Below are 14,463 nucleotides of genomic sequence, written 5' to 3' on the forward strand. Positions count from 1 at the left end.
ACAGTGATTTGCAAAAGTGTCACATTTTGTTACCACTCCAATTATTGTATTTTATTATGGAAAACCCCCCAAAACAAAACCCATAAAGAAGTGCTTAATTATGAAGAATGTAGCATTAAGAGGAGCACATAAACTTACTCATACTTATTTAGATGTAAACATTTCATTTTGAGGTTGGTAACTTTTATATATATATATATAAAAAAAGTTGTTTTTTTTTACTGTTGCCATGTCATGACAGTATAATAGATTGTGTGAAAAGATCAAGTTCCTTTTGCCCTCTGAAGAAACGTAGCGCTCCTGATCAAAAACAACCAATCAGAGTCAGGGGGAGGGTCTTGGCACTAACAATCAATCGTGTGTACACACTGCTAAACAGCAGAGAAACATCTGAACATTCCAGGAAAACCGTTTATCGTCCCCGCTGTACTCATCCTGACAAAACACCAGCAAAGGTAAAAGACTTTTCCACAAATGTGGATTATTTCTTTAAATAAATCTGTACCAGATCAGTCTTCTGACAGGTGAGGAGTGAGGGCTGTCTGTAGTGATGCCCGGTCAAAAATGAAGCACAAACAGCACCGCAAGAAAGGCCGAGACGTTTAATCAGTAAAAACCGGTGCAATATGTCACATGTAAACAACTGCAGCATCTCATTCTGAATACCTGAATAGTTACATAGAAATATCTTAGTGAGTCAAAGATTTCTGTAAAAATAAATCAGTGTAGCAAACCCATCATTACAACCACGCTTCGAATTAAATTATATATATACAATTAAAAAAAAAGGTAGGATGAGACAAGGGATTTCTCTCCTCTAGTAAATACATCAACGCTTCGCTTAAAATCTGTGGATTTATACTAATCATTAAGAAAACACCCACTTAATTATGTGAGAAATATGGAAGCGTCGAATTAATGCAAAAAAAAAAAAAAAAAACAGATGGAAAGTTTGTAGAAAAATATATTTTTTATATTACTAATTATATTTAGGTTGCAATTCCTCATGAAAAAGTTAAAAGGCTCACACTTCAACACAAACTGAAGTAAAAGATGGTTTTACATTTGACACTTGGACAGCAGGTGGGTTCACACAGAGGAGGTGGAAAACAAAAGGCCCTTCGTTTCTTTTTTATCTCACAGATCTTTCCTCCATCAGCAAGTCTAAAGAAAGGTCCTCCACGACTGAACCATGACGGCTCCTCTAATCCTTTTGATAAAAATTAACAGTCTTTGTTTCATGACATGGCTTTTATTGTGAAAGATGAAAGTAAGCAACTGGAATTCATCCCAGTTGGACTGGTTTTATCGGAGCCAACAAGCTGACCAGATGGATTCTTTCCCACGTCAGCCAAACCTTTTGATGTCCATTTCATGTAATACATGTAATTATTCCTGGATACTAGTGTTTAGCTTTAATGCTATCATTAGAGCTGCAGCGTGTAACTTTGATTTTATATATATATAACACATTTGTTAAAATTGTCACTAAGTTGTAATGATATAAAAGAGATAATCTGCTATTGCTGTGTAAAAAAAAAAGCACCGTTCTCCATTCAAAAACAACCAATCAGAGCCAGGTGTTAGCGCTGCCAATCAATCCCGTATACACACTGCTAAATGGCTGAAAAACACCTTTTATCCTCTGTCATGAGTGGCAATGCTAACAAGCCTTTGCATTCACAACTGGCTCTGCTGTCATCACAATCCTACATGAGCATGATTGACAGCACCAAGACACTGCTCCAAGCTCTGATTGACTGTTTCTGACCGAGTGGCGTATTTTTACAGTTATTTTGGGGACACCAGAGTAGCAAACCTTTTTCTGATTTTCTCAGATTTTCTGTCTCAAACTAAATTCATGACATGGTGAAAGTTTTAACAAATGTGCAAACAAAAGACATTTGTTTGTTTTTTTTTGGTTGTTTTTAAAAAAATAAAAGTTACCTACCACAGCTTTAAATTGTACAGGAATCAAAAATGACGGATTTGGCTGAAAACGATTTATCAGAAATGAACCGGTGCGTTTCCATGAGTGGGTGTAATCAAAGCACTTTATAAAAGTGCATCATGTTTCCATCTTTCTCTCTTTTCTTTTTTAAAGAGCCCAGGTTAATCTCAGTGTTAACAGCAAACCAACAACCTTTTTTAAGTTTAGGTTTAACGTGACATCCTGTTTGCAGAAGCGTACATTCCTCTTCTTTCTGCACTTGTTAAAAGTCTAATCACAGCTTTTACTCCCTCCGCCTTCAGTCTGGCCTTCACGTCCTTCTCCTGAGTCGCCGCCCTGTCATCAGGAAGCTCGGCGGCCGTCTTCCTGTCCCGCCTCCTCTCGGTCCGCCTCGGCCTGCTCGTCGGCCTCCGTCCTGTCCCTCAGCGCCCTCAGCAGGACTTTGAGCAGCACGTTCTCGTTCAGCAGGGTCTCCGAGGCGTCCGCCAGCTCCTGCAGACGCTTCAGCGCCTCGGCCAGCCGCCGGCTCTTCTCCTGCATCTGCCTCTCCAGGCTCTGCTCGATGCCGCGGATGTCGAACTTCAGCTGGCGGTTCTCGCGCCACAGCTGCGCCAGCTGCTGCGAGAGCCGCTGGCGGGCGTGGTGCAGGGCCTGGACTTCGTGCTGGAGGGCCAGGAACTCCGCGTGGAGGACGGCGCCGGATCCCGGCGCCGCGGCGGACGACCCGTTGGCCTGACGCAGAGAGTCGGAGTGCTGCAGGATGAAGCGGAGGAGGTTTGGCAAGGTGATGGGAAGGTCGGCGGGATATTTCACACTGAGGTGCTTCCTTAAAGAGAAGCAGAAAGATAGTCATCGACCACTCTGTTGGAGAATATGGCAATATTTTTTTCTTTTCCTGTTTTAACTAAACCTCGTTAAAGAAGCAGTATTATGTGGTTTCCAGGCACATAGTGTCATTTTTAAGCACAATCAAGTAACCATGTAACCTTCAGTTGTTATAAAAATGTCATATATATAAAATATGACTTAAAGGAAAAGAAAGGCTATAGCTCCGCCTTCGAGACGCAGCTCCTCCTCAGAACTACAGATTCCAAGCTTCCGCTTCACAAAGTGCCCCTTTCATATCTCCCCCCTCAGCTCCTTCAGACTAGCCAGGAGCAGTTAGCAAACACCAGGTGGAACTGCACATATCTGCTGAGATCATTACAGGGGCTACCTCTCAGTGAAACTCTGGTAAAAACTTTGTTAAAGGGTTAATAGAGGAGCCATGTTGTGATGACTTCCTGAAGGTGGAGTTTCGTAAATAGGAGTTTTTAAAAAGACACCCAACTTGAAGATGTTAAATTAAAATCATATTTGATATATGCAGCATTTTTATACCAACTTAACTTAATATTGTTACTTGATTCTGCTGTAAAATGGCACTTTGTGGCTGAAAAACGCAACATACCATCCCTCTGATTATTAAAACACAGATTTACTACCAGAAACAAAAGGTTATAATTACTCTCCCACTCTGAAAGGGACAACCTGCATTCAGCAGAAATGAAATATTGTTGTGCCAGTGATTCTGACCAGCTGTACAGGCCCTGACCTGTGTCTGGGGAACAGCAGGATGGAAGGGACGTGATCCACCATGAACTCCCAGGGAAGGTCGTTACGAGCCACATTCACCCTGAACACAGAACAGGGAGCTTACAGTGTTTTCATTTCCACGTGGAACGAGCCTCTTACAGCAGGGCTGACAGGGAAACGGTCAGAGAAAAGGGCACCTGGCCACGGTGATGGTGTGGTTCCCCTGCAGCAGTCGGGCCAGCTGGATGAGGACGTGGTTGAGAACGGAGCAGAAGCCGCACCACTGAGTGTAGTAGAACAGCAGCACGTCCTGCAACGACAAACTCACATTACCACATTTACAAAAGAAACAAATAAAAACTGATCTTTATTTGTTTTTTTCTTAACGTCCCACTTGTTCTGGGTTTCTTTGAGAGTTGCCATTTTTTAAAGTTCTTGCTTTATTCTTCCACAATGACATTAAAAGGGTTTATGATTCTGATTCAGACAGCACTTCAGCTCCACTGTGGCTGCGTTTCCAGAACAAATGTGACTGAAACTTTGGCAATATTTTGCTGACACCGACAAAAACCTCTCCCACAATTTCGCAATCGCGTTGTTTCCGTCAAATGAGAAACGCAAATAAAATCGCAGCTGAACACGTTTGTTCGTGCGATAAGTCGTTAAAGAAAAAACATGCCGCGCCACGAAGAATGACTCCAACTACTTCCTGTCGTCTTCTTCTTCGTGCTTTACATCAGTGGCAACATCCACTTTTTGATCAGGTGAAAAGAAATTTCTATTGCAGTTTGTAAAATAAACCAATTTTGATGTGGCCAAAAATAAATAAATAAATAAAAAGGAAATAGACAAAAAAAAGAGACACTGGACTCTAGTGCCAAATCTTTTTATCAAAAATAAGTTTTCTGAAATTGACTAGTTTCCATCAAGCAAATTTATTTTCAAAATGTAAAATGGTGCAATGGTATAGTCAAAGAAATGCAGCTGATGATCCAACTTCTCTCCCTTGATCTTTTGATTAAGTTTAGAGCAAAAAATAATATTCCACTGTGCGGATGGCTCAATTTCCATAAAAAAAAAAAAAAAAGAAGATCCCAGGCAATCTGAATATTTATTTTTTTTAAACCTTTTGATGGTCCATGATGGAAGACACGAAGGAGGAAGTGGTCAACTCGGTGACGAGGCGGCGCTGCTGCTGCTGCTGCTGCTGTTCCTCCGGAGGATTGGCTCCGCCTCCACCCTCCTCCCTGTCATCCTCTCCGACCAAATGTCTCTGTAGATGGCTGTGCGGTGAGCTGAAGTTCCTGATGAACGTCTCTTCGGTGTGACAAAATAAGTACACATTGCGTCTTATTAAAAACACTAAAATAAAAAGACAACAAATCACTGTTTATTTTTCAGCAGTTACGAGGCATGGTGGCGAAACTTGAAAACTCAACAGGCTGTTGCCGGGTAACCAAGGAATGAGTTAGCCTTGCTAAGCTAGCCGTGAGAGGTTGAGCAGTTAAAGTCTTTCCATGGCCTACTTCCCCCAGAATTGGATGTGTTATCTATTGATATTGATCTCCTGTCTAATCACGATATATATCGCTATTGATTTATTGCGCAGCCCTGAAAAAGAGAATAACTGAGTCTCTTCAAGGCACTTCTTTATTGCTTTGCTTTTTTTTTTGTTTATTTCTAAAACTCCACCTGATCCGTTTTTGAGAAGACATAAAAAACGAACAGTCAGCCTTACCTAGAGACTCTGTCAGCGTGGCGTCTGGGTTGTGCTGAAGAACATAATGAACCTCGTATTTCAGGTTGACGATGGCCACAAACGACCAGTCCCGTTTGCCGTCGCCTTCTGTGGAAGCCCCTTTGTGAACAGGAGAGTTTTTTTGGCTAGACGCTCCGAGTCGCTCGGCCAGAGGCCAGTTGAGGCCAATGTCCAGCACGTAGAACCTGAGAGTCCTGTTAGTCCGACAATGCAGCCCTGTGATGCCGTCGTTCTCCTCCTCCTCTTGGATGGGAGCAGAGGATGGAGGGACGGACGGAGGAGGAGGAAGTCCCGGCTCTTCTTTGGCTTGTGATTCATTAAGCTGAGGTTCTAATGTTTTACAGCAGGCACTGAACTGAGTAAAGGGACTGTAGCTGCTCACGTAGTGGCTGCAGCCCTCCGAGGTCGCACTTATCATGGATATGGGAGAGGGTGGCTGGTGAAGGCAGCAGCGGTTCAGATAAGTCCCGAATCGGTCTCCTTCTCGCGAAGCGGAGGGAAACAAGCAGCGGGCCGAGGAGACGGGGAGGCTCGGCCCGGACAGCCTGAGGCAGACCTCGCATGCGCTGGTTCTGGACTCCGGAACGGGAACGGACCGGCAGCACAGCGAGGTGTAGAAGGGCAGACGGTCGTCTGCGCTGGAGCGCTCGCAGGAGTGATAACGTACAGCAATGTCTGCAAACTGAAAAGAAGCAAACAAAAAGAAGAAGAAGCTAATCATGAACTGAATCATTATCAGCCTGGCGGGCCACCAGGCTCTGCTTGGCCCTCCACCAGGCTAAGAGTTGTTTGTGTATTTCAAATAGGATTTTTTTATACATCAGTAACAGCGACAGTAAAGATGGTTTAAGCTACTGTAGGTTCATAGTTGACCCACCGAATACGCTGTCCCTGTACCTGCCCTCATATGCCATTATTTCCCAATTATGATGCCTGTTTGTGCACCTCCAAATTCTGTAACTTAACGTTTGTCAACACAAAAAAACAGCGACAGTGGACTTCCCGAGACGTCCAAAGTAAACCTCACTGTGAAAAATTCACCTAATACAGAAAATACTCAAACATGTCTATGTGAAAGACATGATGCAAATCAGGGGCAGGAATTTATCGTATCATTTATCGTGATACGTTTCTTCAATTCCAAGTTATCACCGTCACAACAAATTCCAATTAATGGTATAAAAAAAAAAAAAAAAAAAAAAAAAAAACTGTCCATATTTTTGCTATTTTTCTCAGCTGTTTGTTCAATAAAGGTGTATCAATAAATGTGAAAAGAAGATTGAATGCAATTACTGTATTCATTTTGGTGATATAAATCACAATTATTGATGGTGGTGTGTTTCTCAAGAGCAGTATCGGTGTTGTGGCGGTGCGAATGCTCTGCCACGCCGTCGCAACCATTTAGTTGCCTAAGAAAGTAGTAATTTGTACAGCAATTTCAAATTTTGATGATTCTGAAATCATCCATGTAATAGTTGATATATACAGAAACTATTATATATTATATCATATAATAGTTGATATATATACAGCATTTTCAGAACATCTGAAGATCACAGTTACTTGATTAGGATATAAAATGTCACTGTCTGGCTGGAAAACGAGTAATATGTCCCGGCCCTTTAATTAACGTCTCAAACTACTTGTTTCTACATGGCAGGAATAACATTTCGTTACTGGAATATAGATCTATCTTTGAGAAAAACAACAAAACCAAAAAATAAAACAAACATCCTAAATGAACTGCAATATTGTTTAGAAACCAAGAACATATTTCTTTGAAAACCAGTCAAAACTGACAGATGGTTTAGAATACACTAGACTGTCTCTCTCAAAGTTGTCTTTGAAAGAGACATGGTTAAAATTTTAAACCAAATAATCAAATCAGAAGGTAACCAACTGTGAACCCTGTGGCACACCACAGGTGATACAGAATGGTAAATGGACTGAAATCATATAGGATTTCTTTTTTAGTCATAGCAACCACTGAAAGCACTTTACACAAGGGCCACATTCACCCACACACAAACATGAGGCTGGAATTAAACCAACAAAGTTTCAGCCAGCTAGATGACTACCCATTGTATCTAGTCTGGGAAACATTTTCACTGCAGAAAGCATGCCAATTCTTACTGAAACCATTTGGTGCATGAGTGTTCACCTGCTGTAGTATGGCACTTGGCTCAGACTGCAGGGGGTCATGTGGCATAAACAGAAGCAGTGCAGGGCCTTTCGTCAACTCGCCCTCCAGCAGGCGGGACTTCGTCCCCGGAGGCAGCAGCCACTGGACGACCGTCTCGTAGTGCTCAAACACCCACTTGCAGACGGCCTCCGATGTAAAGTTTAGCTTCTTTCTTGGAAAAATCTGGGTGGGAAAACATACCCACAGTGTGAACGACTGTGAAGGCGATCAACATTCAGTGTTTGTGTTTGGAACAGGGCTGTGCTGGCCCAGTGACGCTGCCTACCAAAGAAGAGTTGAATCTTCTGTGCAGGTAAACCGTTTCATCCTCTCTGAGTGAGACGGCCTCTGCCACGTGTTTGCTCGTCACAACTCCAAACCGCACAACGCCGTGGATATCTGCACAGGGTAAAACCGCTAAAGCCACAGTATGCAACTTTTACAAAAAATATATTTTTTTTGTTTTCTTTGTTTGTTTGTTTTTACATATTTGTTAAAATTATCACTATGTAACATGAGACAGATAATCTGTGAGGGGGAAAAAAAGCTCCACTGCCTTTTCGCTACCGTCCTGCTGTCATCTGACCCAACACACAGCTAAATCAGAAACAACCAATCAGAGCCAGGGGGAGGGTCTTAGCGCCATCACTCATCCTCATGTACGCGTCCGCTCATGTCCTCCTGTTTGCTCTCTGCTATGTGGCAGCCGGTTCAACACAAAGGAGCCTGTCATGAATGCTAACTAGTTAGCATGACCACCGATGACGGCAGTCCTGTAACGGTGAGTTGTTTTTCCACTATTAGCACATTGAGCAGCGCATTTCCTAGAATGACTGAGAGCGCTAAGGAACTCTTCCTGGCTCTGATTGGTTGTTTTTGACTTAAATTGACGTCAAAAGTCAATTGAACAAGTTAATTAATCTAACACAGGTAAATTCACAAAGTGGTGTAGTTTACAGCTACTTTTGCCAGGCACTGCTGAATAAATACACTTGGTTTACTGTTTGTCAACCCACACTGTAACAGCAGAAATTTTGGTTGGTTGTGGCTCTGGAGCAAAGACATGACTAATGACCAAGCAACCTTGGTTGCTATTCATTCACATAGGAAGAGTTAGAGGGCTACTTCTAAACTATCGGAGAAAGTCAGAAGTAGAATAAAAAGACGGGAGCTTATATTCCCGGGAGTAAGGGGCTCAGCAAATCCCTCCCATTGTCAGGCAGTACAATGCAGAGTCGCTAGAGGCCTGTTAGTAAGCTAAACGTTAGCATTCAAGGATCAAGTACAATTAAAGGGAATCAACAATAAACGGTCTGTAAGTGACTGTAGGAACATTGGTTTTGTCAGGAGCCTCAAATAACCGAATAATGTTTTGTTATTGATAAAAGACACCCAGTTTATAAAACAGTTGATAAATTATTGCTTCTGAAGTTGGCCCAACCAGCTACAGGTGCTCTGCAGCTTTCATTTACTGTGTTAACAATCATTTAAACTTTGTTTTTTTTCCTTGTGACTGTACAGAAAATGTCAACAAAATGTGGGGAGGATACTATGATGGTAAAACTTTTACCTCTCCTTAGGGTCTCCAGGGCAGAGGACAGGTAGGTGACGTACCCTGGAGGCTGTGGAGAGGAATTGAACTGGAAGAAACCCACCACACCAGACTGCCAAAACACAAGACACAGATGGTTAGAGAACGTAAGAATGAACCAATGTACAACTGGACAAACAGGGTTTAATACAATATTCAACAGCATTGGCGAAGCTCCCATGTTTGCAGAGACGGCCTTCATTAAACAACCTGAAGCCATAGGATACCTCATGCTGGGACAGGAAGTTTTCGAGATGCGCTCTGGTCGGGAGGTAAGTCAGTGGTGTGATGACTCTGAGGGTAAAACTTTCAATATATGGAGCCACAAACGGTCCTCTGTACTCGATTGGCCCAAACCTGCAGCAACAGAAGCAACACATGAACAACTCCGAGGTACAGTTTGGAAAGTTAGATAAAACATAGCTTATTGGTAATCTATTTCTTTTGCCATGGACGGAGTGTCCAAAGTGTTCCTAGCCTACAATCCACAAACTTGACATGGCTTTTTGAAAAACAAATACAATAAAAATCCTCCTAAAATGGGGAAACACAAACTAATGACATGCTTCGCTTACAAACAGGAACTCCATCCACTAAACTTGGCTAATTAAAGGAAGAGCTTTTGAAGAAAGACTGACCAATATCCTGTGCTTGTTAAAGAAAATTCACACAAATAATTTTGGACAAAAAAATAAAACATTTTATTAGGCCATAATTTTTTTTTTTGTCTAATGATGTTTAAAACTTTCTTTGTTTTATCAAAATATCAAGTACTTAGTTTATTGACATGGTAATAAATAAATAAATAAATATAATGCAATAAAAGTTGCTTTGCCATTCGCTCACATCGCTGGTTTGTGTTTCCACACCCCAGACCACGGTTCCTCCTTACCTTCTGTAGAACAGATGGATGATGGGGTAGTGATAGAAACGTTTCTGCCTCCTGCATTTCCCTCGACTCCACCAGCAGTTAACGGCCACAAACTGCACCTGCAACACAGAAACCAACAAAGCTGCACCAGAGAAACTAAACCAAATGAGGTTTTTGATGCAAATTTCTCCAGTCGTGCTGAAAGGACTCCTTCACTTGGTTGAGAAATGAAGGAGTCCGAATTTTTTCTAATGCGCAGCAATTGCCAAAGGTTTCGAGACTGACAAATTTACATTTTCTTTACAAACTTTACTGCTTTTGTTTTATGATGGCAAATTGCACTGTGTCTAAGTTTCTATACAGGGTGATCAGGTAAAATTTAAAATGGCAGTTATGTATTTTTCAGGCTTAGAGTACTGTTTTATGGCACAATCAAGTAACGATGGTATACAAACAATGTATGTATCAAATATGACTTAAAAACATTTACTTTGAAATTTAACGCTTTGAAATTGGGCCTCTGTCTCTTTAAGAAACTCTTGCTCTTTCTAACACTGCACCTGCAGTGTATTAACCCTTTAACAGTGTTTTTGAGACATAGCTCCTATAATGAGCTCAGTATACTCAGCTCCACCAGGTGTTTGCCAATTGCTACTGGCTAGTCTGAAGGAGCCACAGGGGAAGACTGCTCTGTGAGGTGGAAGCTCAGAAGCTTGCAAAACTGCAACAATTTTTGTGCAGTTTTGCAAGCTCAAAAACTGTAAAGGAGGAGCTTCGTTCTGAAAGGCGGAGCTAGGTTCACTCAGCTGAATGGTTGCCACGGGAGATTAAAGGATTTCTCAAACGTGCATGAAAGAATCAAAGCAACACTCCAGGTAGGTTTTTGATGAGTGAATAACATTATAACATGATGCGAAGCCAATAGTGCCGCCCCTATAAGTTTACAATAAAAACATCAAGCTAAAACATGAAACAAAGCTGAGGCTGCAAATATGTGAAAGTTTGTCTCTAAACTTCTGACTTGGAATACATATACTCATATTTTACAGACGTACATATATATATTTTTTTAGATATATTGGTATATTTATATCTTTACAGATATATTTACCCCTGTAGTTGCTTACAGTACATTGTGACAGAAAGATCCACAGCTCGAAGCTGCCCCTTCACTGCCCGTTTTAACAGCTGGTTCCTACTTAAGCCCTCCTGCTTTCAGCGGTTTGTGCCTCCATACCTGTTCGGCCAGATTCTTAGCAACCTGTGTCACTTCCTGTCGAGCAGCCAAGGAGTGAGCACACCAGGGAGCATAGAAGAAAATAAAAGACACCTCGGCCATGCTCCTGAGACGTTCCACCTGCAGGAAAAAATTCAGTAATTTATCTAAGGCACAGAGTTTACTTCACGTGATGCTAGTCTCAAATCTACCCACGGAGCAGGAGCCGATGTATTTAATAAAGCGAGCCTTATTTTTGTTATTTTTGCGCTTTGGTCACCACAAGGCGTTACTGAGCCTCACCTGGTCTAGCTGACCCAAGTAGAGGTCCACTACCGGGGCATCGACAGAGAAGAACCGGACCGGAGGCCGTGCCGCCGCCACCACATCCTTAGCGCGGCTACACATGGAAATAATGAAAGGAGGAGTGTGAGGAATGATGAACAATAACATAAACTGGTTGTAGCTCTTGATTAGTAACAGCGCAAATCTGCATCAGTCAGAACTGGTCAGTGGCACATATGCCACCGGGGTAACCCAGATTCTGTTTAATTCAGTATATAAATGTAAACATTGGCCAGCAGAAAGCACACTGCGGGTTAACTTGTACTTTACTAAATTCAAAACAATGTGCATAAATAATATGCTATTCATTGATGCGTTTACAAACTAGAAAAAGTGGGGATTTTCAGGTTTGATGCATTTAACACACACACAAAAAAACAAACGACGAACAAAATTTCTTTCACCTGCAGTTCGACGTAAATAGTTTTTTTTATGTTATGCTTATAAAAGGACCTCAGCGTTTGTGCCATCTGTGCTAAGCTGAGCTGCGTTCATGTCCTGAGGTCGTATCAAACTCAAACGGCATCACCACAACTACTGAACAAGCTCAGAAAACAGGATATGCTGCAGATCATTTGCAAACTGCAATTTGCCTCAGGTCCTTCTTCTGGTAACTATGTGTGTTAATGTCTCCATCAAGGTGTACAAGAACATGAAATTTGTACATAAATGGTAACAAACTCACTGCAGTTCTAGAAATGAAAGAGAATAGACAGCCACTGCTTATGACACAACCCTCTACCACCTGAACCTTGCATCAGAGCCAGGCTAAGATTTTTATTATTATGAGAATAAAGTCATAAAGTTACAATAGAGCTGCAATATTAGGACAATGAAGTCATAACTTTACGAGAGTCTCTCCATGAAAAATATTTAAAACATTAAAATGAGGAATGTTGAGCCTCTTGGGAAGTGATACGTTTGGTATAAGTTTTACAGTTTTATAGAAATACTTAATCTTTTAACACATCAGCATCAAATTATTATCATAGCAAGACTTTGAACAAAGAAAGCGCCACACAAATTCAGCTGGTTGCATCAGATCCTGATAACTCTTGAAAAAGAAAAAAAATAAATAAATCAGAGATTTGATCTTTTCAGCCATACAGCCCAGCCCAAGATGGAGCTAAAAGCTGGGGGACAATAGTAAATCCAGAATTGTATTCGGAAAACCCTGTACTAGAGGAAACATTGTTTTTTGGGGGGTTTTTTTTGCATTCCCTTTCTGAACATTTTCATGTTATCTTGCACCATCAGAAAGATAACCAGAGCAGGAGCCTGACAACCTCTGCTCTCCATGTTCCAGTCGGTCAGTGTGGCATCAACTGATCAGGAAATGACAGGAATGACTTCATACTGGGCTGAGAATACAAATCTCTGTGCTGATTCAAAAACAAAACAAAACAACAAATTATCTAGCATAGGTGAACAATTATAGGAGAACGTTCCAAGACATTTCTACAAATCCTGCAGACCTCAAGGTGGACGTTAGTTACAAGGTGTAAAATTTTACAGTTTGGATTCTGTCACCCTCCAAGCCACAAAAAACCAGCAGTGCTTGTGTCCATCTTGAGCCATCAGTGGGACGGAGGCGGAGTATACCACAGACAGGTCCGCCAGACCCTCACACACGCACACAACTTAAAGATTTAATCACAATATTTTTTGTGGCAATATTGTAGTAATAATAAAAGTGACTACAATTATAATAACCATTCATTATTGTTGTTTTAGATTACTCTACAGCTGCGATTGCATGACACAGCAATTACAGCCCCACAAACACAAATACTGCTTTAGAAAAACATTCCCAATTGGAATACACTTCTTTAGAACACTAGTCACAAAAAGTATTGTCTTTTTGTATCACTAAACCACACACAGAAACGGCATTTATTTGTGTTTTCAAATTAATACATACATATTGATGCTCTCATTGAACAAACAGTGGAGAAAATAATAAAACCAACAATCCCAACGACACCGACAGTTTTATTTCTGAGGGAGGTAAGCATAATTAATTGGAATCAGAATTGTTATCATTCTAAGACATTTATCGCGATAAATGATAAACGATACGAATTTACACAGACAAACTAAGCCGGAGTACCCGGTGAGAACCCATTCATTCAAGAAGAGATCGTTCAGGGTGAACCTGACGGGGATTTGAACTCACGACCTCTTAACGCTAGTTCTTGAGAAACTGGCGTTTTACAGCAGAATGAAAAAGAATCTGTCTAACAGAACAGTCATAGCTTTAATACACGGCTCTGCTCGAATCAGATGAATAACACAAACAAACAAATGAAGTTATGAACAAAAGAACCAGAGGCACTAGCTGTTTAAAAGGGATAAACTCGATGGTTAATCCTCTTGTCTGTCAGCACACGTCAGATTAACCACAATGACCGGGCAATAGTAGCTCATTACAACCAAACTGTATCACAACTCTGCAAAACAAAGACGTCCCTGTCTCTGCTGTTCGGAGTTTGGGCTTAAATTAGTCCCCCCCCCCCCCCCCAAAAAAGCACAAACCTGCCCCACAGAAACAGAAAGTTTTGAGTACCTGCATGTGAACTTCACCGCCAGCACGAGCAGGACGCTGAGCACGATGGCCCCGCAGAGAATGTCTGGTCTCCGGGCCATCAGTAACAGCACCTGCCGGAGAGACTGCCGCACCCGGCGCAGCATTACCGCCTCAGGTCTGCTGGCCTCACCATTTATACACCCCGGATGCCGCTCAACGCCTTCATTTGCCTCCCAGGGCAGGAGGGTGACTGGTTCGACCAGGGACAGAGTGGAGCTGGATTGGACATGGGTGATGTTAGAGTTTAAGGTATTCAAACACAGCCAGTCCAACCTTTCTTCCCCACGTAGACTTTTTACTTCCGCGACAACGGCGTCAGGGAGAGTCCACAAAGCGCACTACGTTGGATAAAACGTGAAATACGCTGAAGGTTTTTATAAGATTAC

General features: G+C 41.8%; 1 protein-coding gene across 1 annotated transcript; it reads right to left on the minus strand.

The window, feature by feature from the left end:
• Nucleotides 1-587: 587 nt before the first annotated feature.
• On the minus strand, nt 588-14,405 carry txndc11 (thioredoxin domain containing 11). The gene is made up of 13 exons (XM_032562313.1): nt 14,057-14,405; nt 11,449-11,545; nt 11,167-11,286; nt 9,951-10,048; nt 9,286-9,415; nt 9,038-9,131; nt 7,754-7,866; nt 7,447-7,650; nt 5,265-5,967; nt 4,653-4,843; nt 3,724-3,836; nt 3,546-3,626; nt 588-2,777 (listed from the first exon to the last, which is right to left on the minus strand). Exons 1-13 carry the CDS (start codon nt 14,179-14,181, stop codon nt 2,294-2,296), a joined length of 2,553 nt encoding a protein of 850 aa, XP_032418204.1. The 5' UTR covers nt 14,182-14,405; the 3' UTR covers nt 588-2,293.
• Between the last annotated feature and the right edge of the window lie 58 nt (nt 14,406-14,463).

The sequence above is a fragment of the Xiphophorus hellerii genome, chromosome 5, assembly GCF_003331165.1.
Source record: "Xiphophorus hellerii strain 12219 chromosome 5, Xiphophorus_hellerii-4.1, whole genome shotgun sequence".
Taxonomy (NCBI): Eukaryota; Metazoa; Chordata; class Actinopteri; order Cyprinodontiformes; family Poeciliidae; genus Xiphophorus; species Xiphophorus hellerii.

Excerpts from the sequence above, each read along its gene's own strand:
- txndc11 (XM_032562313.1), bottom strand. The coding sequence starts at position 14,181 with ATGCTGCGCCGGGTGCGGCAGTCTCTCCGGCAGGTGCTGTTACTGATG. Across the intron at positions 9,132-9,285 it reads ACTTCCTGTCCCAGCATGAG|TCTGGTGTGGTGGGTTTCTT; the intron begins GTATCCTATGGC and ends GTGTTTTGGCAG. Across the intron at positions 5,968-7,446 it reads CAAGTGCCATACTACAGCAG|TTTGCAGACATTGCTGTACG; the intron begins GTGAACACTCAT and ends GCTTCTTTTCAG.